We start from the raw sequence: 21,301 nt of genomic DNA on the forward strand, positions 1-21,301 counted from the left end.
ACTCAACTCAAGGAAGGCAAAAGTGGCATGGTTGGATGTTTGTAAGCCAATTAAGGAAGGTGGGCTGGGACTAAGACCGATATCAGAAGCAAACACGGTGAGTATTTTGAAACTTGTTTGGCGGCTTGTCTCCGCTAAGGACTCTCTTTGGGTCAGCTGGGTTCACACAAATTTGTTACGAAATGGGTCCTTTTGGTCAGTTCGACAAACAAGTACTTCAGGTTCATGGATGTGGAGGAAAATATTGAAATATCGGGATAAAGCCAAACCTCTACATAAGATGGAGGTAAGGTCAAGTCTGGCTACTTCCTTTTGGCATGATAATTGGTGTTCTCTTGGGAGATTGGCTGATGTTTTAGGTCCCCGGGGATGTATCGATATGGGTATTGCCACGAACTGCTCAGTTGCTGCAGCCCTCTCAAATCACCGCCGACGCAGACACCGATATGAAATGCTAAACCGAGTTGAGGATGAGTTGGATTCCCTCCGATCACATTCTCTAGCGGGTAAGGATATTTCACTATGGAAAAGGAACAATGGCTCTTTCAAGGGAACGTTCAGTTCAAAGGACACTTGGTATACGATACGAGACACTAATCCGGTGTGTGAATGGTATAAGGGTGTATGGTTCCCCCACTCAACGCCTAAGTACTCATTCATCACTTGGATCGCCATTCGTAATCGTTTAGCTACGGGAGATAGACTGTTACAGTGGAATGCTGCAGCAAATGGTGCTTGTAATTTGTGTGATGGGAACATAGAAACAAGAGAACACCTCTTTTTCTCCTGTCCGTATTCGTCTCACGTCTGGTCAGCCCTCACACGAGACATGCTTGGGCAACACTACACAACACGATGGGAAACTCTGCTTCCTTTACTCACGGCTCCATCTACCTCAAAGCTACATTTGTTTGTTTTGAGATATGTGTTTCAGATATCTATCCACAGTCTATGGCGAGAACGGAATGGGAGACGACACGGCGAGTCACCAACCCCAGCATCCATGCTAGCAAAACTGATCGACAAGAACGTTCGTAACCGGTTGAGCACCTTAATTACGACGGGCTCACCCACTTATGAAGGCGGACTGCGATATTGGTTCCAAACCCATAGTCGCTAGTTTTCCCTTCCTTATATTCCCTCTAAAAAACTCAGATTTTTTCAGCTTGATGTTGCATTTATTGTAAAACCGTCTTTTTTTGGTGAATAAATTTTACATTCATACAAAAAAAAAAAAAAAAAGAAAACTCGGGCAATTATTTTTAGACGGTCCTATTAAAGAAAGTCTTATTGTTCCAGTAAAGGACAATGATTTTTTCATTTGAGTCACTTCCAGTATTTACTTTGTGTAATAGTTCTGAGATATGATTTAGTAGGTTTATCCGGTACAATTAGACTTTCGACATAACAAACAAAATCTCTTAACAATACTTGTTGAGTTAGCAGCAAATTCATCAAAATATTTCATTGATAATCAAAATCTGGACTTGATACAAGAGTTGCTACAACTGTTGCGAGAACGGATTGAAAAATTATTGACACTAGAAGAGAAATGGTTTGAACAATTTGTGATATAATGAATGTTGTTTTTTAGGATAAAGGGTGTGTCTTCTTTTATAAACAGATTTGGAGGTACTTGAAAAAAAATTATTTTGTTCTCTGGTCAATTTTGTACGCCGCTCTTTGATATAGAGGTATGATAGTCCTTAGCGTTGTGTCTAGCAGTATTGCTTCATTGTTGTAACCCGGGGGACTGACAGTACATTCGAGGTTGGGTATACCACTTAACCCTAATGAATCCACTACTACCTACTCGATAAAGAGATATTCTCATCTTGTATATTTGATTAGATTAGCTAGACTCATAATATGGGACGAAATCCCGATGATGAGCAAGTAATGCTTTGAAAGATTTGATCGTATCATGCGTGATATAATAAGACATTTTTGATCGTAGCATGCGTGTCAGATCTACACCCTTCAGTGCTCCCTTTTAAAATCAAAGTAAAGATACTTAGTAGGTTTAAGTGTTATTCGATCTTTGACGATACGTTCCAACTCATACTGGTAGATATAGAGGTTATAAAAATATTTGGTTCTTCTAATAAAATTAATTGTTTCCTGAAAGAATGCTATACCTTTAACAATTTTATTTTGTTTGTTAGAGTCACATGTTAGAGTCACAAGATACATACTATAATCGATAGAGAGTATTAACGTCGTCGTGAATTCAGGTTTGTCCAAGGACGATGGATACATGGCCGGCCCTGGAGACAGCAATAAGAAACTTTTGCTGTGGCCCAATTTTTTTTTCTGAAATTCTTCAACAAAAATTATATACAGAACGAACCCAATTTTATTTATTTTTACGATAATTGGCCCTAAATTTTAAAATCTTTCAAACTAACCTAAAACTTTTTCTTTTTTTGAGTATTTGGCCCTTCACATCTCAGGGCCTGTCCTGGATGGATAACACTTATAGATTTTGATTTATATCATGTTATCGGTTCTCTTAGGCCTACTTTTCATGACTTTAAAATTCATTGGAATTTATCGACATTTGTTTCACATATACCTTCATTGGGTATAGATGATTACTTCGCGTTCGCATCTTTTAGGAAAACTGATATTTAGTTTTGAGTATGTTTATTTTCCTGGTCCCATAATATATTTTGTTTGGATATTCTATTCTTTGCATTGTTATGGTTTGATCTATTAATTTAAATAATTATAGTTGATTGGTTGTGTCGTGAGTGTTGGCAATATTGAAGACGGAGAACCATGAATAAAGTGTGGGATCAAATTTATGTGGAATTAGAAGATGGATTGTAAGTTATTAATTTAATCAAAATTAGATTTGTTATAGTTTAATTTGGGTATTATCCTAAAAACTTATTTTTATAATAAATTTATGTCTACAATGTCTACTACATGGTGGATATAAATTTTTGAGAGAATGGAGTAAATAAACCGCGTGATAATATCACCATATTTATAATGAGATTCGCTAGATTAGAAGTCACTCGAGGTATTCGAATATTATTGTCTTTTCATGTATATATAATTTCTAAATATTTATTAGTAGATCACATTTCTATGATATTGTTTCAGATGGTTTAATGGCTACTACTGTTTGAAATTGCATCCGAATGATGCTAAACTGTATGTGTGCCAAAAGTTGCATGAATGCGGAGTCGTTTTGTGCTAAGGATATCACGGAAAATTTTATGAGTTATTAAGCATATCTCAGAAAAGGAGCAGGATGTGATCTTCAAACTCCGTTGCAAAAGTGCAAAGATAACACCCATCAAATTGAATTTGTCCCCAAAAAGCCAGTCTTTGACAAGTGGAGATTTATTTAAGTGTCTCAGAAGAGGAAGAGCGTCCGATCCAAGAAAGTAGCTCAGCCCAAGAGCAAAACAACCTTTTTCGAGGATTAAGCCTAGAGAAAACCAAATTCCACATCTGGGAAAAGCTCAGAGGAGCAAGAGGTGATACCGAGACTCCGTTGCAAAAGTGCAAAAACAACACTTGCCCTTAAGAAGCCAGTCTTTGATGAGTGTGCAATTATTTAAGTGACTCTAGAGAGGAAGAGCGTCGGGTCCAAGAAAGTAGGACAGCCCAAGAGCAAAATAACCTTTGTCGAGGACAAAGCCTAGAGAAAACTAAATTCCATACTTAGGAAGAGCTCACAGACAAGCAGGAGGTGATTCCGAGACTCCGTTGCAAAAGTGCAAAGACAACACTCATCGGATTGAATTGGTCTCCAAGAAGCCAGTCTTTGACGAGTCGGCAATTATTTAAGTAACTCTGGAGAGAAAGAGCGTCGGGTCCAAGAAAGTATCTCAACCCAAGAGCAAAACAACCTTTGTTGAGGATAAAGCCTAGCGAAAACTAAATTCCACACCTGGGAAGAGCTCACAGAAGAGCATGAGGTGATCCCGATACTCTGTTGAAAAAGTGCAAAGACAATACTTGCCCTCAAAAGCCAGCCTTTGACCAGTGGGCAATTATTTAAGTGACTCTTGAGAGGAAGAGCGTCCAAGAAAGTAGCTCATCTTAAGAGCAAAACAACCTTTATCGAGGACAAAGCCTAGAGATAACCAAATTCCATACCTGGGAAGAGCTCATCAAGAAGCAGGAGGTGATCCCGAGACTCCGTAAAGCCTAGAGAAAGTCAAATTTCACACTTCGGACGAGCTCAGAAATGAGCAGGAGTTGATCCCGAGATTCCGTTGCAAAAGTGCAAAGACAACGCTCATCGAATTGAATTTGTCCCCAAAAAGCGAGTCTTTGACGAGTGAGCTATTATTTAAATGTCATGAGAGAAAGAGCGTCGGATCCAAGAAAGTAGCTCAGTCCAAAGGCAAAACAACCTTTGTCGAGGAGAATGCCTAGAGAAAACCAAATTCCACACCTCGGAAGAGTTCACAGAGGAGCAGGAGGTGATCACGAGACTCCGTTGCAAAAGTGCAAAGACAACGCTCATCGAATTGAATTTGTCCCCAAAAAGCGAGTCTTTGACGAGTGGGCTATTATTTAAATCTCATGAGAGAAAGAGCGTCAGATCCAAGAAAGTAGCTCAGTCCAAAGGCAAAACAACCTTTGTCGAGGAGAATGCCTAGAGAAAACCAAATTCCACACCTCGGAAGAGTTCGCAGAGGAGCAGGAGGTGATCACGAGACTCCGTTGCAAAAGTGCAAAGACAACGCTCATCGAATTGAATTTGTCCCCAAGAACCGAGTCTTTGACGAGTGGACAATTATTTACATGTTTAATGAGAGAAAGAGCGTCGGGTCCAAGAAAGTAGCTCAGTCCAAGAGCAAAGCAACCTTGTCGAGAAGAATGCCTAGAGAAAACCAAATTCCTCAGAAGAGCTCACAGAGGAGCAGGAGGTGATCCCGAGACTTTGTTGCAATAGTGCAAAGACAATACTCATCAAATTAAATTTGCCCCCAAGAAGACAGTCTTTGACGAGTGGACAATTATTAAAAATAATCTGGAGAAGAAGAGCGTGATATCAAAATTAACGTAAGAGTTTTGACATCAATATCTTTGGGATAATGGAAGGAGTTTCCAAATGAACATAATCTTTAAACTTCAATGTTTTGTAAAAATTGAAGGAATTTGCAAGTTAACATAATATTTAATTTTACAAGATCGTAAATATTATCGATGTTTAGTCTCCATATATATGCCTACAATCTTTAATTTAATACTCCCTCTGTTTCAAAGTATAAGAGGTTTAAAGTAAATGCACACATATTTAGATCTTTTATTTTCTTTTAAAAACATCATTTATAGTTAGTTAAAAAAAAAATAACTAGTCATAATAATGACTGCAAAATATAAATAGTCATAAGTGGTCAAATGCATTTAAATTAATCAAAATTGAAACTTGTAAAACATCTTATAATATGAAACAAAATAAAATCCCTAAAACATCTAATATAATGAAAAGAGGGAGTAATATATTGTTGGTTTAAATATATAGATTTTTTATATTTAATTCTATTATATATATCAAGATATAAACACTAATAATTGTTTGTGATTAAAAAATACTATTAATTGTTGATTACTAATAATATATATCAAAAGTTATAGCGTTTTACTATAATTCTATATTAATGTCGTTATAAAAATTAGACTCACAAAATTAAATCAATAAATATCCCTAACTTGATAACCCTAAATATGGATTACTAATTCTGGTCTTAATCAACATACAACTCCGCGCCCGGCGCGGGGACCTCCCCTAGTATAAATATGAAAAGCAAGTGCAATGTTTTTTTGTGATAAACCATAATAATAATAATAATAATAATAAGTGAGAAATCAAAATCATCGATTCTCCTTTGTTTCGCCTAACCCAATTCCTAAATCTCAGCATCTTTCATCAATCCAATCTCTCAAATAGCGAAAGAGAGAAACAAAGATCATCAAACCCAAATCCAATCCTTGGAGACGAACACATACTCCAATTTTTATCCAATTTGTAAATTTCTCGTCTTTTTTTTTTACCCAATTTTGTATCGAAATCTATTTCTCTGATGGATCTATTGTGTTAACCCTTTTGAAATTTGATAGATATGGTTTTGAGGATTGATATATTTGCCGCTGATTGTCGTTGAAAAATTGTGAAATTTGATTTGGGTTTAGGGTTAAAATTAATTTATATGATGTGGAATATAAGAATCTGAATTTTTTGATTAGATTCTCCAGATTTTGTTACTTGATTTTGGGTTGTTGTTGTTTTTTGAAGTTTTGGGGATTTAAAGTTGAAAAGTTTTCTAAATTAAGCCAAAACAGTCTTCTTCATCTATGGTTTTGTATTGAACTGATGATGTAGATAAATCTTGGCTTGTGTTTATTGTAGTGGAAGATTGGATTTTTATTTCTGGTTATTGGTTTTAAGATTCTAGTTTATTATGATGATGCCACTAGTTACATGATTACTAACTTGACAGTGGTTTATATGAACATAAGTGTGGATTTACGATGTGTTAACGAATAGCGGTATGCGATTATTTTCTTAAATTTTGATTGCTACTTCTCTTTTTTGGGGTTGTTGTGCAGGTTTTAGGACATTTGGGTTGCCCTCTGGCTTAACGAATAGTGGTTTAGTTATTTATGCTGAATTTGGTGTCATTCGGATTCTCAGAGGATTATCTGTTTGGTACTGTTTGGTTCGTTGGTGTTTTCATTTGATCTGCATCTTAAAGTTTAAAGTTCGGCGCTGAAATAGTAAGAAAGTAGATTTTCAAAAGGCTGCTAATAAGATTGCTCCCTTTCGGTAAGTTTGTTTTCAGCTAACTATCTCTCTTTGTGAAGTTAACTATTTGTTGCTTCGTTTGATGTGTAAAGATTCTTCCTTTATGCTTAGTTTCTGTGACGTGAGAATTATATTTAGTGTACATACGATTTTGGTCTTCATAGGTTCTTGATTTGTTTTTGCTGCTACATGATTGATTTGAGATTAAGCAATGTTTTTGGTCTTACAATTTTCCCTTTTTGGCAAAACCGTAGTATTTTTAAACCTCATTCAGTGTTTCTAACTTTCTCGATGCGTGAGTAGCTTACACAGTGCTTAACAAGATGGCTGGTGTAAAGCGAAAATTAAGTACCGAGTCAGATGTTCATGCTCTTCACAAAGAACTGGATGAGGTTTCATGTCCTGTTTGCATGGATCACCCACATAATGCTGTTCTACTGCTGTGCAGCTCTCATGACAAAGGTTGCAGGTCCTACATCTGCGATACCAGTTACCGACATTCCAATTGCCTCGACCGGTTTAAGAAATTGCATTCTGAATCCCCAAATGACCCTACTCCCGAGGGGAACTTGGCTTCAAGGGAAAATAATAACGAATCTCTAAACGAGCATGGTACAGCCAGTCGAAGCAGTTTTCACCGTGAGTCTACAAACCGAGGCTCTGCTTGGGATTCCGAATCACTGAGGAGGAGGAGGAGAGTGGATGAAGAAGAGCAGTCAGAAGATATCACAAATTTGAAATGTCCTCTTTGCCGGGGTACTGTTTTAGGATGGAAGGTTGTAGAAGAAGTAAGAACATATCTTGATCTTAAGAACCGAAGTTGCTCCCGAGAATCCTGTTCATTTACTGGAAACTACCAGGATCTGCGCCGTCATGCCAGAAGGACACACCCAACAACTCGTCCTTCTGATACTGATCCATCAAGAGAGAGAGCTTGGAGGCATCTTGAGAACCAGAGGGAGTATGGAGATATAGTCAGTGCAATCCGTTCTGCCATGCCCGGTGCTGTTGTAGTAGGGGACTATGTTATAGAAAACGGAGATAGGTTCTCAGGTGAGAGGGAAACGGGAAATGGTGGGAGCGACCTTTGGACCACTTTAGTATTGTTTCAGATGATTGGTTCTCTTGACAATGGAGGTTCTAGCGCTAGTGGCAGTGGTGGCGGTTCAAGATCCCACAGGTCAAGGGCATGGAGGAATCATCGACGTTCGTCTTCAGATAGACGATATCTTTGGGGGGAGAATCTATTAGGTCTACAAGAAGAACACAATAACAACGATGATGAAGAGTTGCATATGCAGAACGATGCAGGCGGTGCTTCTACTCCTGTTCCAAGAAGAAGACGGAGATTCGGACGTCCTAGATCAAGCGGAAATCATCCGCGATAAACCGAATCATCCGCGATAAACCGAATCATCCGGTAAAATTCAATATGAATCATTGGGTTTTGGTTGTAGAAACCTTTGCGATTACTGAAAAAAACTGGTTTTGTCTTTAGGTGCTATCGATATCTCTCGGGTCAGAACCAGGCCGATGCAAAGGGAAAGGTTTTGCTGAAAACCCGAGAGCCTTAGGATTGTTTGGTGTTTATGTAAATGTCATTTTGAGCCTCGTTAAGTCGCTCATTGTATACTACTAAGTATGGCTTTTTATGCAATGTCTTCTGTTAATTAACTCGTGGATTATTTTCTTTTATCTAGGAAATTGTAGTTGGGTTTCTTTTAACCACGCATATATCTATGTAATCCTTTTGTTGAAGCCCTTTTTGACAAAGATTTAGTGCGTGCTTATACTATTTGCAAATGTATTCAAGTGGTCTTTCAACGAGTACTATAACACATGAGTCAAAAAAACAAGCCACGATATTAGTCAGATGTCATAATTGTGACTTGGGACCATCAAACCATAAGACTATGATTGTACTTGAAGCATGTAGAGAGGGTCGAGATGAGGCCACGTTTGATAAATGACAAGCGGGCATGAACCATAACACGTTCGATCTCGCAGAGTTCAGCGACGGCATTGGAATTGAAGTCGATATTGAAAGGTAGATTGTCTCCTCCACACAAAATTAGTAAACAAGAACCAAAAGCCACACACTTAGAATGGTAAAGAGTAATATTGTAATAATAAGGGTGAGTTAGCTCATAGGTAAAAACAAAGAGGCAAATTAGCGCAGAGGTAAATGGCTGTCTTGTCTCCAAGTAACGGAAAATCAGCTTCACTTCTCGCCTTCTCATTTGCAATAATAACGAAAAAACCAGTGGCTTACGTATCCATGCGAGTGAGATAACATTGTTGACTTTTTTGGCAAAAAGGACGAAGCGACATCTCTGAGGGGGACGTGACAGTTACGCGGCAACAGAAAAAAGGAGGCGACGTCAATTTAATGCAAACATGCAGACTGTCTAAGTAGATCTGTGGATATCTACAATAGAACAATAGATGCTTGGCAAATATACATGAAGGAGGCGACTTCTATTTAATACAAACATGCAGATTGTCTAAGTAGATCTGTAGATATCTACAATAGAACAACAGATGCTTGGCAAATATACATGAAGGAGGCGACTTCTATTTAATACAAACCTGCAGATTGTCTAAGTAGATCTGTGGATATCTAAAATAGAACAACAAATGCTTGACATATATACATGAATAGATACATATCTAAGTAGGTCTAAGTAGATTTGTGGATATCTAAAACAAACAATAGATGCTTGACAAAATATACATGAATAAATATAGATCTACAGGGGAAGTTGAATATCTAAACTTAAATCTTTACTTGAAAAAAAAATTGAACAGTAAGTTATGTATTAACATTAAGTGAAAATAAAGAGAATAAATAGATGTCTACAAAAAAAAGATGCACATCAAAATACAGATTTATAAATTAGAGATGTGAATCTAAGTAGATCTATGGATCTAAGTAGATATGTAGATATCTACAATATAACAATAGATGTTTGGCAAATATACATATACATGCATATTTGTCTCGGAAGAAACAAAAAAAATTGTTGCGTTTCTTTTAACGCGTGAGGCTAAAAACGGAAAGATGATGGGCTAATGTTGCTATTGTTTTAAACTCCGACAAGATTTTATCAAAAACTAATTTAAGTCCAGATCTATACTTCTGAGCTAGTTAACTCTAATAATAATTTGGATACAAGTTGTTTATATTGGACTATTTAGTTATCATTAACTTTTAATACTATTTGTTAATTCTGTAATTATCATTTTTTGTTTTGTTTTGTGGATTCTTTAGTACTAATATCTTGTTACTAAAAATGTTCCATGTGACTCTTGCATGTTCTCCAATACCCTTTTATATATATATATATATATATTCCAATAACTCTTGATTAAGCAGACAACATCCGGTCATTTTGTGAGTAACAGAGTAACCCATTTTGTGAGTAACCCATTTTTGTTTTGATTACACATTCTTAAGACGAAATTTCCTTTGTTCTTCAATTCTTTCTCTCTCGTCTCTTTATTATTCATTATCTCGATCCTTCTGCGGGTATAAAATTTTTTCTATTATTTATATTTATATTCACTATAAAACAAAACACTTAATTATAACAAATATCTTATTGTTATGTTAACTTTTCTTTTTTGCTTTTGATTATTTTTGATATGTTAACATTTTTAGTTATGTCAATTGTCAACATTGATTGCCAAATCGTGGAGATAAGGAAATTAGGACTTGTATATATACAAATTAACATTTTTCCAGTGTTTTCACGCCCGACCCGGACCGCCCGGTCCGACCGGTTAACCCACGACCCAAGCACTTTTTCGGTTTGGGTTTAGTGCTAATACCCACCAATTTCAAAACCGGAAAAACCCACAAAAACCCGCCATTAACCCGCGACCCAGTGAACCGGTTGAACCGGCTGGGTATGGATTTTGAAAATGTCATTTGATTTTGGAATAAAATATAGAGTTTTAGACTCTATTTAGTTATTTAAATTAAAAAATTTAGTTCTTAGACTCATTTTGTTTTAGATTTTGTATGAAACTTTACAGTACCGTCTAAAGAGAAGGAATGTAATGTTGAAAGAAATAATCGAGATTAGTTATTTTGAATTCGCGATGTTTTATTAGTTTATTTCTGTTATTGGCTATTTCCTACTATTTTAATATTTGTTACGGTTTTAGACTTTTACTTGGATTTAAATTTTTTTAATTTGAATAACTTTAGTTTTATTGTTAGACTTCATATTTTGTAAATATAGTATGAATATTTTAATTTTTATATTTATAAAAACTATATAATCTCTATAAATATTAAATATATTAAATAAATTTTAATCAATTGATCCGTGGTCGAACCCGGTTGACCCAATGACCCAGTGACCCAGAAGATAGTCCGGTTCAGTGTCTGGGTCGGGTTTAAAAAAATGATTTTTCCCTAAGAACCTTGGTAAAAAGACACAAGAAAAAAACATAGAAAGAACAAGTTTTGGTGTGGTGACTCGTGAATAAACAATATGGAGTTCGTTATTCCGATGATACTCCTAGTTTCCGTACTGTTAGGCGTTGTGTTTGTCTCACTCATGCTTATTGTTTGGATTTTCTTTGCCCGCAAGCAAGCACGAGAGAACTCCATTTTTTTTTATGTCCCACATATATAGTTATTTCGCCATTTAACAATTATGTTATTTTTTTGTCTTGTTCTTTAGATTCAATGGTATTGTAACCCTCTTAAATGTTTTATCAATGATTTTATCATTGTGTTCTGAAATCTATAGATTTGTTTGTTACTTCTCTCAATCACAGTATCATCTCTCAATCACAGTATCATAAACTCTAAAATCCGCTCGATACACGAATGCGGGAGATGGCTCCTCACCAGAGCCGTCCCAGAGTATAAATCGGCCGCAAGCCGAAAAGATCGGCTCTGCTCCTCGCATGATCTCTTACATATCAAAACCATCGTGCCACGCCACGATTAGCTATGGTAACTGAAATGTATCCCCAGATTAACTTGAGTAACAACAACTAGTATAGTAGAATGACCTTACACATGTACTCATCATGCTTTAAATGATCCGGAGATTTCTAATCTATACTATATAAAAGTCGAAGCTATAAGCTCCTTAGACCGTCCACATAGGATTTAAAACGACCAATCGAGATAAGACATCTCGCTAATTAATATTTTTTAACCATTAAGTTAATAGACATTTTTAAATTCGAATATTTTCTATATTAAGATATAAAAAAGAAAGAAAAAAACAACAAATATATGTAAATAAGAAAAATATAAAATTACGGTTACTAGACATATGGAAATATGTTGATAATAAAAGAGAAAATTTTCTAACTTTTAAATGCCAGATTATCGATTTTAAAAGACCAATTACGATTAGCCATCTTGCTAAAATCTGTTGATAATTAAAAAAAAAACAAAATTCCTAAGTTTCAAATGCAGATTATCTCAATTTTAAACCAATTGCGATTAGCCATCTTGCTAAAATTATTCCTAAGTTTCAAATGCAGATTATCTCAATTTTAAACAACCAATTGCGATTAGCCATCTTGCTAAAAAATTAAATTCTAATATTTTTATACAATGATATTTATAAAAAAAAATGGCAAATGTGTCAATTTACCTTTTTAATTAATAAAATTATATTCTTATTCTTATTTTTTTAATCTTCTTATTTTCCAAAAAAAAAAGAATATTAACAAAAGATATATTTTGTTAATCCTAAATCTTTTCAATATAAATAAGTCAATTTACCTTTCTAATTAATAAACTTATATTCCTATTCTTATTTTCTTAATCTTCTTACTTTCCAACAAAAAAAAAGAATATTAACAAAAATATATATTCTGTTAATCCTAGATTTTTTAATATAAATAATAAGCAGAAACATCCTACTCGATCATAGTTTTTTAATTTGAAAATTTCTAACCGTTGGTCACAATTAGGGTTGGTTACTACTTATAATTAGAGAAAAAATGCAACGATTCTGGTCTTGGAGGTTGCAAGAGGTTTGGTGAGAACAAGTTGTGTGGTATTCTAATAAATTATTTTGAAATGTTATTTAGTGGTTATGATGAATGCATCATCAATTGCTTGTGCCTGAAAAATAACACGGGATAATAAATCTAAGGAAGTGGTGGTAGCAGGAGAAGTTGAGGAACATACATGTAACACCGTGCAAGGAAGCTCTCTTGGTAAAGATGTTTAGGCCAATATAGTGAAAATTATTTACGTTAAACTGCAAGTAGAGGCATATATGTCTAATGAGGTAACTTCTTTTTTGGTTCTTATTTAAAACTCATGTTGTATATACTTCAGTTGGACGATATCTAGCCGAGCAAATGGTATGTGTATTTGTGTTGAAATTGTGAAAAGTTATTCTTCTCGGAGTAATATTTCAATCAAGAACGAAATATAATCAAGAACAAAATAACGTGGGAAAGATAAATTTAATTGATGAGAATTTCTTTGCAGTATGAACAATTAATGTCATAATCTAGGTAACAAAGAGGGTTGCTTTCCATGTAAAAAATGAAGGAGATCGAGAGAAACGCGAATAGACTCGGGACAAGACAGAGATAAATAGAGAGAGAGTCATTGTTTTTAGGGAGAAGAGGCCTAATTGTGACATCACAAGGCAAACTTGAATTATTTGATAAGGAAAAGAAAAGTGAAAAAACAGTTTAACATGATCTCTTTAAGGTAACATTTGGTTCATATGTAGCTAAAACTTGATGACGAGGTTTCTGGTATTACTATCTTGAGGTTGAATGGTGAGGAGTATTATGGGGACGTGGAACTTAGTTCTGGTAGAAGGACATCGAATTTTGGAGTTCAGAAGGTCAAATGAACGAGTTGTTTCGGGTAGTCAATTTATAGACTTATGGAGCTATGTATGGGTACGTTAGTAAGTTTGAATTTCTTACTCTGTTTTTAACTAATGTTTTACAGAGAAGAAGAAAGAAAGTGAGAAAGAGGAAGAAGAACGAAAGTGAGGAAGGAAGAAGAAGAGTATTATGAAAAAGAGGGCGTTGACAATGAAGATGATGAAAGTGGAATACAAGAGTAAGAAAAAAATAAATGTGAAGAGAAATACGAAGACTTAGGTGTTGGCGGCCAATTGAATATGAGAAAACAAGATTGATTCATGATTTTTTGTTATCAGATTTGATTCTTAAAACTATTGATTTTCTGAAATTTTCATATCTTTAGTCTCCAGAATAGGATAAACAAGAACATTCATGTGCTAACATTGGTGATAATCTTCCACAAATTCCAGAAGAGACAAGAAAAACTCGAATTTGGATACAAAACCTAGGGAAAGTCAGACTATTGAGGTTGAAGCTCTGAACCAAGTTCGATGCAATGAGACAGAGACCGAAAGTAAATCCGTGAGTACTCGAGTAGCGAGAGGTAAGTGAAAAACAGCTCTCAAACCTGATTTCATTGGTGGAAGACTAAGGCACATCCGAGAGAGCCAAAATAGGCTTTAGAAGAAGTTTTTGAAGAAAATGTAACTTCTTTTAATTGTTAAGCTAAACTGTTAAGAAAATGTACTTTATATTTTATATTTATGTTATAATTTTTTTAATTATGTATGTGAAATTAAATATTTGCCTTCATAGTAATTTAAAAGTTTTAGAGACCAAAACATTATAATTTTATAAGATAATATTTAATAACTACAATTAATCACATAAAATTTATATCAAAATATATCAAATAAATCCACGCTACGCGTGGGTTCAAAACCTAGTTAAAACAAAAATAAAGGGTTAGCTTGAAGGACCCTATGAAATTAAATGACATAGCTTACAAGTGTGTGGCTGCGAGTAATGGCAACAAAGCCTTGAAACAAAGTGACATCTACTGAGCTAAAAACCACAACCCAAAGTGACATGTGTGTATGTATAAAAACCAACTTTGATACAATCCCACGTTGTGTTTCCGTATAAAGTCCAAAATAGCTTGAGTCAAACAAATTATTATACACTTATATATCTTCTTTAGTTTCCCAAGTCATCTCTTGTCTTCATCTTCTAATCCAAAGTCTCTAATCATTTGTGTAAGGGAGAATTTTGTTTGACATAAGCGAATAATTACACAAGCGATCTATACTATATTATACCAAAAAAAAGCATCTTCAGCCAGAACATGGAGGTTAGTCATCGTCACATGTGCTCCATATCATTTACATGTGTTCCTAACACAAAAGGACTATATTTATAAGAGTTTAATCTTTTTGTGGGTTTTGACCAGATCTTTCAATGGCTCTTCAAGTTAGGGAGATCAGAGCCCAGTTCAATCAATTGTACTGATCATGAACCCACCACAACTCTAACAAGTAAGTAACAAATATTTCTTGATCCTTATTATTATTAGAAAAGTTGACATTTGTGTATATGTTTTCTGGTTATGTAGGTTTCCTATTCTTGTAGTTTTAATAAACATTTTGTTTTCTGACAGAACCATTTAATAAATGTGATCCAGAGTGCACAGATCACAGAACAAGAAGATCATCTACAAGAGGGTCTAAACATAAAAACCAGAGGAGTTATAGAGGAATCTGGCTATGGTGTAGAAAAGACGTAGCCAAGGCTTGTTTCTCTAGCACACTGACTTTAAGAAGACTTAATAGCTTTAGGAGAGGACATTTACTTGGCTCCATGGCAAAGATAAAAGCACAAGGAGGAGAAGAGCAAGTGACATCGACAAGGTTTGATCTGAAAAAGGCTATAAAAGTCTTCAAACCGGAGAAACAAGACGAAACCAATAAAGAGAAGTCGAAAAGCGAGCATAGCAAAGGTAAGGCCACACTTTTAAGAATGAAGGAGCTCATCAAATGGGCTGCAGCAGCCAAATCCGACAAAGCTGTCAAATTCTTTACCCCTAAGGTGTGTTTTTTTTCTTAATAGCTCAAAACCATTAGACAAACTCAAATTTTGCTGTAACCATTGTTCTTAATGTGACATATATAATGTTGCAGATAATGATGGAGTTGAGAAACCGAAGAAAGTTGAAGATGATGAGAGAGGTGAATGAAGAAGAATCAACAAAAAGGATGAGTAGTGTATCTGCAAATATAAGTTTGAGATGGGAGAGTAGTGAGAGTTGCACAACAATCTCTTCCTCTGATCACATCTCTATAGTTTCTTCACCAGCAATCCTTGTTTCCTTGAGTCCTACGCCACTCCACCGATGTAGATCCAGGAAATACAACTGGATCACTACTGATTCTGAATGTAAGACCAATAATATTTTGAATTTTCCTATAATTTTCTTTTTTCACAAGCCAATATTTTTATAATATTTAAATCATCACAGTAATTAATTTCAAAATCTGATCGGCAACATAATGAATATATAATTGTGTATATTTTCTCATGGCAGCTAGTGCTAATAAAATGTTATGATTGTTGTTAGTGTTTATTTTTCTAATTTGTTTTATGTATTTTGGATTTTGTAGTTGTGGTGTTAGAGTTATGAAGAGAAGTTATAGGTGTGGTGGATGAAGACAACGACAAGGACAATCAATTGATTCTCATCGCTGGACAATTTTTGAAAGAGTTAATTTGGGTAAAAGTCAAATGCCATTTGTAATTAATTTATAACCAATTTTTTCGGTGATTTCAATTTCCTTTGTATTTTTATGTAATTCATATGATAAAACTTACCAAAATTACTTCTTTTTTTTTCTTCCTTTAAAGTTTAACTTGGTATATCGATTTAGATTGCCACCAGTAAAATGAGGTAACGTTAACGTACCTAAACACTGAAGAATTTATATATACATCAAACCAAAAAGAAAAAAATACTGGCGAATATTGAAAAAAAAAACTGGTTTGTGGGATGTTTAGGTGTAAGATTCAGTCCAAAACTATAATAGTAAATTTAGTTTGACTTTAATACATAGTCGACGGTTACAATCGTGTTATTTGGTCGTATGGTTTGCGACATACAATATTGTATGATCACAATTGTTCCGATTTTGAAAATGAGGATTTAACCGAGTATCGAAACTAGGTAAAAGTAAAATAATAGAGCTTCCTACGAAGATTGAGAGTTAGAATTCTTTACAAAAAAAATCGTTAAATGGTAAACGAATGGAAATTAAAACCAGTTTGATGATTCTAAAGTGAACTCTGAATTTAGCTTCATCAAATCTTTAGTGTTCATCATATAACATGATTTCGGTAGATCACGTCATGTTAGTATCTAAAACAATGTTTTACGCGATTTTTGGAAACTAATTTACTAGTTTAATCCGTTTCTAAAAATTCTAAAATTCTAGAATACCCTCCCATTGATTTATATGAGATTACCAAAAATGTTTCAACAATTTTAAAACAGACAAAAATGATGGTTATGGATCGGATCATTTGATGGGTTTGAAATGGAATGTAAACCAAGATTTTTTTTGGGAACTTCATCATGAGCCATGTTTAAGTCCATTCAGAAACCCCAAAACTCCTCACCTTATGTGTGTTCTCTTATTGAGAAGAGAATCAGGACAAGTGACAAATAGAAAAATTGTAACATCTCTTTCTCATTTAAATGATGCCGCATACAATTCACTGGTACTTACCATTCAAAGATGCAGAGACATTAATACACATTCTTCATTAATTCAGTACTTAAAAATACAACTGAATATATCAAAGCATAGAAATACATAAACATAATTTTTAAACCTCGAAAGCTAACAAGAAAAGACACATCAAAATCTACTGTTATAAAATGATCATTAAGTAGCTAGGGAAGATGTTTATTCGTGTAGTTAGTTTGTGATAGAGTAGTATCATACATATGGATTTTATGTAAGGTTATGACTTATGAGATCCTAAAATGAAAACCTCCAAACATAATATCTTTTGATTTTTCCTTCAACCACCTCGTGGATAGATCTTCAACCAACTCCAGTGGACCCATTGAAACTTTTTCATCCAACTCTCTCTATGTTTCCCCAAAAATAGAGATACAAATAAATTTTGATTTTTTTTCCTAAAAATAGAAAACACAATGATTCAAGTAAGCCATTTTAAAAAATTATATTTGGGACGTCAACTACATTGTCAAAAAATTTTGGATTTTAATCATCATTAAAATAACTATTCAATCCTTTTTTAAAACTCAAACTCAGAAAAAAGTTTAATAAAATAATTAAAGCTGTTTTTAAGTAAAACTACTAGAAATTTACTTATTTTTGCAATTTTTCAAAATATAAAAGCTTATGTAATATATCTGAATAATTATTTTTCTGTCTAAAAGTTTTGTTTAGGACTTTCTGCATAAATAAATAAATATATATATATATATATATTACATTTTATTTTTGCCTTTGCAAAATACAACTATATTTTCAAAAATGACCTGTAAAATTGCATTTTTATTTGCAAGAAACAAACTTTTGTATACTACCTTCGTAATTACTATTTGATGTTAATAAAGTTGTTTGACGCCCTGTTCTAAAAATCTCCGCCTAGCCCGATTAATCCCCGTTTAATCGCTAGGCTCACCCTCTCCGTCTCGATTAATGACTAATCCCTTAAAAAAAAATCAGTCACCCGATTATTCTCCGATTAATTCCCGCATAATCCGATTATTTTCTGTCTTTTCTTACATATCCCTATTATTTTTTATTGCAAGTATAAAACAATTTTTTTTTGTTATTCAAACATTTGAATTGGAAGTTTTTGATATTTTACAATAATTTATGTTCAAATTTTAATAAAAATCTTAAATTTTTAATACAAAATCATAAAAATTTACCTTAATATATTTTTATGTATTTACTACAATTTTGAAAACAACATTAGATTAATATATCTTTAAAATATTAAAATAACCCTAAAACTAATCCCCGATTAATCTCCGATTTTAATCCAATTTTCCGATTAATCGCTAGTACCGAACGTCCCTAACGTCCCATTTTTCAAACACTGGTTTGACGTTTAAAAAAAAAAAAAAACATTTCCAAAAATATCGCGAATTCCCGGTCACACATTCTCCACCATTGCACTTTTCACGCTCTCTCTCTCTGTCTTTCTTCTTCTTCTTCCTTCTTCTTCAATCTTCAGATCAAAATCAAAATCATCAACAACAAAAATGTCAGACAACAATCCAGAAATCGAATCATCAACCTTCAACACTCTAAACCACGACGTCACTGAATCAATCCTCTCCCATCTCCCAATCCCTTCCTTAGTCCGTTTCACTCTCGTCTCCAAACAATGGCGTTCCATAATCACCTCTCTTCCTCCTTCTCCTTCTCCATCGTCATCATCACCACCATGGCTCTTCCTCTTCGGTATCCACAACACTTCCTCTTTCCACAACCAATCCTTCGCTTTCGATCCTCTCTCCAACACTTGGCTCCGCCTCCCTCCTTCCTCTTCCTCATCCGATCATCTCGTCGGATCTAACCGCTTCCTCTTCACCACCGCTCCTCGATTCTCCTTCTCACCGATCCTTAAACCTAATTGGCGATTCACTTCCCCTGTTCTGTTTCCTCGAATCAATCCTCTCTTAAGCGTTTTCACAACTCTCTCTAACTCCTCTAAGCTAATCCTCGTTGGTGGATCTTCGCGTATCGGCGGATTAGTCGATATCGAGGAACGGTTAGCTGTTCAGGTTTACGATCCTGTTCTTGATTCATGGGAGCTTTGTTCACCACTTCCTGCTGATTTTAGATCTGGTCAAGATCATCAAACTTTAACTTCAGCTTTGTTTAAGAGAAGATTCTACGTTTTCGATAACTATTCGTATTTTATCTCGTCGTTTTGCTTGGATTCTTATACATGGAGTGATGTTCAAACACTTAAACCACCTGGACTCTCGTTTGCGTTCTTGAATTCTTGTAATGGTATGCTTGTTCTTGGTGGAATGTGCGGGTTTTCGTTTAATCTTTGGAGTATCGAAGAAGGTTCGATGGAATTTAGCGAAATCGCGGTTATGCCTGAGGGTTTGTTGTTTGGATTAGTTGATAATGAAGATGAGGAGGAAGAAGATAGTAATAAGTTTAGGAGTTTGAAATGTGTTGGCTCTGGGAATCTTGTTTATGTGTTTAATGATGATTGTCATAAGAAATTTCCAGCTTGTGTTTGTGAGATTGGTGGTGGTGAGAATGGGAAATGTAGTTGGAGAAGAGTTCCTTGTTTGCCTTCTCCGGTTAATAAGTTTCATAAAGTTGTTAGTTTCTGCTCAACGGTATCTATTAGCGATGTTTTCCACCCCGAGGATGCTCATATTGGTGGTTGAGTTTGCTTACTTATGTCACTGGTATGATCATCCACACCCTTATCTTTCATTATAATTGCGCTTGTTAGGAGAGTTTACACTGGTATTAGATGAGACTTTCTTCTTGCATAGGCTTTGTTGTTTTGGTGATGGTAAAAGGATAATGAACATTCTGCGGTTAGTTTCACTAGGGCGTATATTTAGAAACCGAATGCATATGAATCTTCGTGCTGCGGGTCAGATATTTAGAATCCATTACTTTTCTTACCATCATGGGCCCAGAATCTCTTGTGCCAAAGGCAAAGATTGAATATTGATAGGTTTTATATTCAAACCAGAGCGTGTAGCTGTAGCTTAGTGTTCTTTGTACGGTTTCTGTGTACTAATGTCTTTGCATTTTGTGACTTGGCAGTGATAATGTAAAGTGGAGATGAAGGGAGAAGATAAATAATGAAGTGTATAAAGATGGTTATCAATTTATCATGGTAATTAGGTGTAAACTGGGTTATAATTCTTCGTTTAAATGTAATGTTAGTTCTTTGTTTCTACTGTTTTATTTGTTTAAAATAAGATACTGAGATGATTCCTGAAGATATGTGTGTATTCTACTGAATCATTTACGTACATACACATGTCTACTGAATCGTTAAGTATTGTTGATTTTTTGGTATAAGTGAGTGTGTTTTCACAATCTCTTGTACCAAAGCATACTAACATTGATACGTTCTAATGAATTATATTAAGTATTGTTGATTTTGGTTTGATGAACATGTAATGAAAATGTTGATTGCAATCGTGCTTAGCAGAGTGCTTCTTAATAAGACTCCCATCTTTGACCAGAGTCTTTGGATGTTAATCGCAATCGTGCCAGAGATAACACCAAAACCCATCGCCACTAGCAAATTCTCCCGAAGATATACAGTTTACGCTTCTTCATCAGTCTTTAAAGCCGATTTAGGCTTTCATAGAAATTAGGGTTAATGCAAGAAGTGGATGAGATTAAAGTACATGTTTAAGAATATATATTTCTCTCAAGTACATGTTTCTTCTCACACCAAAAAGTGTGTCGTTTACAGAGATTTTATAATCAGAATTCATCATTGTAGCTTAAAATCAGAAGATTATTATGATCAAGAATATATATTCTCGTCTAACAAAAACCAACCAACATTATTCCACTGGAACCATAGGAAAAATAATTGGAATGTTTGGTAAATAAGTTATAAAATAGATAGCAAAACATAAAATATCAAGAGTTTGATGATAGATAATGCATACAAAAGTGT

General features: G+C 34.6%; 3 protein-coding genes across 6 annotated transcripts; all 3 read left to right on the forward strand.

The window, feature by feature from the left end:
* Window positions 1-5,803: 5,803 nt before the first annotated feature.
* Window positions 5,804-8,550, forward strand: LOC9319621. 2 transcript variants are annotated; one of them, XM_021030410.1, is made up of 4 exons: window positions 5,804-5,998; window positions 6,580-6,796; window positions 7,079-8,195; window positions 8,274-8,550. In XM_021030410.1, the coding sequence occupies exon 3, from the start codon at window positions 7,099-7,101 to the stop codon at window positions 8,161-8,163; it is 1,065 nt and encodes a 354-aa protein (XP_020886069.1). In that variant the 5' UTR covers window positions 5,804-5,998; window positions 6,580-6,796; window positions 7,079-7,098; the 3' UTR covers window positions 8,164-8,195; window positions 8,274-8,550. The 2 variants fall into 2 exon arrangements, with proteins under 2 accessions (XP_020886069.1, XP_020886070.1); XM_021030411.1 differs by having other exon boundaries at window positions 6,580-8,175; window positions 8,273-8,550.
* A 6,067-nt stretch (window positions 8,551-14,617) lies between these two features.
* On the forward strand, window positions 14,618-16,528 carry LOC9319622. Of its 3 annotated transcripts, none has more exons than XM_021030412.1 (5): window positions 14,618-14,939; window positions 15,039-15,123; window positions 15,246-15,673; window positions 15,766-16,021; window positions 16,246-16,528. In XM_021030412.1, exons 1-5 carry the CDS (start codon window positions 14,934-14,936, stop codon window positions 16,263-16,265), a joined length of 795 nt encoding a protein of 264 aa, XP_020886071.1. In that variant the 5' UTR covers window positions 14,618-14,933; the 3' UTR covers window positions 16,266-16,528. The 3 variants fall into 3 exon arrangements, with proteins under 3 accessions (XP_020886071.1, XP_002883555.1, XP_020886072.1); XM_002883509.2 differs by having other exon boundaries at window positions 15,270-15,673; window positions 16,246-16,453; XM_021030413.1 differs by lacking the exon at window positions 14,618-14,939 and having other exon boundaries at window positions 15,030-15,123.
* A 2,221-nt stretch (window positions 16,529-18,749) lies between these two features.
* On the forward strand, window positions 18,750-20,761 carry LOC9319623 (F-box/kelch-repeat protein At3g24760). Its single transcript, XM_021030409.1, has 2 exons — window positions 18,750-20,057; window positions 20,428-20,761. Exon 1 carries the CDS (start codon window positions 18,885-18,887, stop codon window positions 20,034-20,036), a length of 1,152 nt encoding a protein of 383 aa, XP_020886068.1. The 5' UTR covers window positions 18,750-18,884; the 3' UTR covers window positions 20,037-20,057; window positions 20,428-20,761.
* Window positions 20,762-21,301: the final 540 nt, after the last annotated feature.

This window comes from Arabidopsis lyrata (assembly GCF_000004255.2).
Source record: "Arabidopsis lyrata subsp. lyrata unplaced genomic scaffold ARALYscaffold_3, whole genome shotgun sequence".
NCBI lineage: Eukaryota > Viridiplantae > Streptophyta > Magnoliopsida > Brassicales > Brassicaceae > Arabidopsis > Arabidopsis lyrata.